The sequence below is a fragment of the Euphorbia lathyris genome, chromosome 4 (genome assembly GCF_963576675.1).
Source record: "Euphorbia lathyris chromosome 4, ddEupLath1.1, whole genome shotgun sequence".
Classification (NCBI taxonomy): domain Eukaryota; kingdom Viridiplantae; phylum Streptophyta; class Magnoliopsida; order Malpighiales; family Euphorbiaceae; genus Euphorbia; species Euphorbia lathyris.
This window is the reverse complement of record NC_088913.1, coordinates 31,563,334-31,566,191: the sequence shown is the minus strand read 5'-3', so window position 1 is coordinate 31,566,191 and position 2,858 is coordinate 31,563,334. Positions and strand designations below refer to the sequence as shown.

Genomic DNA, 2,858 nt, shown 5'->3' with positions numbered 1-2,858 from the left:
TATACAGTGTACAATAATTCAATGTGAGAATAGGTAATTGATTAATATAGTACATATATATCGCACAATTAAAAGATTGGAAAGATTTACTTGGTCTATGAAAAAAATTCTCCCAAAGCCCTTAGAAGATTTTAAATTGGGGGATGACCGCACCTTGAAGATTTCAAATTTTCATGAATTTCTCATGCTTCTTTCTTATTCGTTGTTGTACAGAATTTCACGAACATATTCTCATCCAAACACATCGATAAGAGAGCATTTGATAATCTTTCTTTTTTGTCTTCTTGAAATTATCTCTTTGTGCAGCCACAAATTGTCCCTCATTCTCTGGTGAACATATTCATTTCCTATCACGTCTCATGCGTCTTGAGATCCCAAAAAAGCTTTTATTATATTGTACAAGTTATCTTAGTTCTTTTTAAAGAGTTGTGGATATTTGTAAGGGACTATACAATGTTCGTGATTCTGAATTTTATGACTTTCATATTAGATTGTTGGAGAGAAAATATAATAATATTCTTGTAAATTATGGCCAATATACGAGGTATATAAGCAGCGATTTCAAATTCAGAGGTTAAATATATATTTATAGGAATAAATATATGACTATGATATATTAAAAAGTCTTGAATAACATGAAAAAAATATAGAGTTCCACCTATAATTAAGACAACTAATTATAAGTTTATCTCTTCAACATCATTCATATCATTTTAACAAAATGATAATAATAACATCTCTTATTACAATTATTATTCATAACAACAATTTTACAAATTAAAACATTTCCAAGAAGTTCTTATACACCCTCTTGAGGTACACAAACTTCAAAGTGACTCACATTCGATACTTTATTATTGAAATAAACATACCACAATTAACATCAACACTTATAAAGGTGTGCAAATTATTTAATCTCAGCAAATTCAACAGTCTTCTTTCCATCATGAGCCTTCTTGAAGAAATGCTTCACATAATCAGAATACAGAAAGTTCCTATAAATAGGCTTTTCACCAGTAGCAAGAATCTCCGGAAAGGGTCCAATCACATCAGAAGGCTTTGGATTGACAAAAATTGGGATGGAAATTCTGTTCTTATTTCCACTTGTGATAACACAATGCTCAACACTTCTGTATCTACCATTACTCAAAATCTGAAGTGCATCTCCAACATTGATCACAAGTGATCCTTCAATCGGAGGAACATGAACCCATCCATCTTCTTCACCTTTTCCTTCCTTTACTCGAACATAAAGCCCTCCGATTTGGTCTTGGAGGAGAAAAGTAAGAGATGAAACATCCGAGTGACGACCAATCCCAACAGTAAGATCAGGGTTTGGGCATTTAGGATAGTAGTTGAGGTTTATCCTTTTGGATCCCATTATTAGAGATTCTTTCTTCTCATCTATTTCCTTGACGTTCAGTCTCTCCATTAGTGCAGTCATTAGTTTTCTGCAAAGAATTTCAGTTCTCTTCATGTATTCTATGCATTCATCCCTATAAACAAACAAGAATCAAGTTAGTTATAACAAAAGTTAATAACAATCAGAAAGAAAAAAGTGGAGGGTTTGGCTTTCCCTACTTGCACTGAGGAGGCCAATATGCAGAAGCTTCCTCTTCAGAGACATAGAACATGCTGAGATAATCCTTCCATTCAAGGGCTTTCTCAGAATCAGGGCTAAAACTAGTACCAAATCTGACATTAGTAGTAGGAGAAAACTTCTTAGAAAATTTCTTCTTGATCCCAGCAGGTAACCCAAAGAAACGTTCAGTTGCATCCTTGACACCTTGAAGAACCTCAAGAGGAACACCATGGTTAACAAGCTGAAAGAATCCAAATTTCTCAGCAGCTTCACACACAGATTCAGCAATTTTAGGGTCATTTTCCCAGTTGGACATGTCAATTACAGGTATAGATTCTTGGGAGATAATGTTGATGAGTCTTTCTTTGGGTTGGATATATTGCTTGGGAAGGGCTTTCAGGTTCAATTCAGATAAACCCTTTACCCCATGTCCCTGGTTAAACACAAAATCATTAAGATCAAAAGACACAATGTGTGATTCTTCAACAGTTGGAGCCATCTTTTTGGAAGTGAAATTGAGGTGAAAGAGTGTTGTTGATTAGAGAGGATATTTTGTGTTTAGGTTTGAAGAGATTGAAGGGATTGTGAAGCAATTTATAGCTTTGTTTGAGTACTATTATTGTGCATGAGGTTGATCCTTTGTTTCTGCTAATATTGGCTTTGTTCTTGAAATAAATCATTTTGACCAACTCCTTATATTAAAGTCTTCATCTTTTCATAAAAGGAATTACCACTCCAATCTTCTAACATTCCAATATCAAGCCAGAGTACAGCTTTATGACTTCTCTATTAATCAACTTCAAAACTTTTGAAATATAACCAAAAAAAAAAAAAAAAAAAAAAAAAAAAAAAAAAAACATTAAGGTTTAAGTCATTTTATCGCAATGATGATTATAATTGTGGTCATAATAATAAAAGTTATTTTTAAATTGTATTAGTTTAAGTTTTTATGTCAGATGGTTCTTTGATATAGTTTTACAGTTTCATAGAGAAAGTAGTCGAAGAGTTCAAGTTTTGATACTGTGTTATACACCATATATTGAGATTCATTTTAGTTGCTATCTGATATAGATAAGATTAAAAAAAAAAAAAAAAAAAACCATTATGGTTTAGCGGATGACAATTTTATAAGATCGGAATATTTATGAAAATTATAATATAGTCGGACAACAATTTATAAGAAGGTCTAAATATTTATAGATCACTACAAACTAATTATTATCTTTAAAAATAATATATGTATTTTTTGTGGGCTTATATGGGTTGTGTTCGATAT

General features: G+C 31.9%; 1 protein-coding gene across 1 annotated transcript; it reads right to left on the bottom strand.

Annotated features, from left to right (window-relative positions):
- Positions 1-684: 684 nt before the first annotated feature.
- Positions 685-2,146, bottom strand: LOC136226684 (feruloyl CoA ortho-hydroxylase F6H1-3-like). Its single transcript, XM_066015305.1, has 2 exons — positions 1,582-2,146; positions 685-1,496 (listed from the first exon to the last, which is right to left on the bottom strand). The coding sequence occupies exons 1-2, from the start codon at positions 2,079-2,081 to the stop codon at positions 908-910; spliced, it is 1,089 nt and encodes a 362-aa protein (XP_065871377.1). The 5' UTR covers positions 2,082-2,146; the 3' UTR covers positions 685-907.
- Positions 2,147-2,858: the final 712 nt, after the last annotated feature.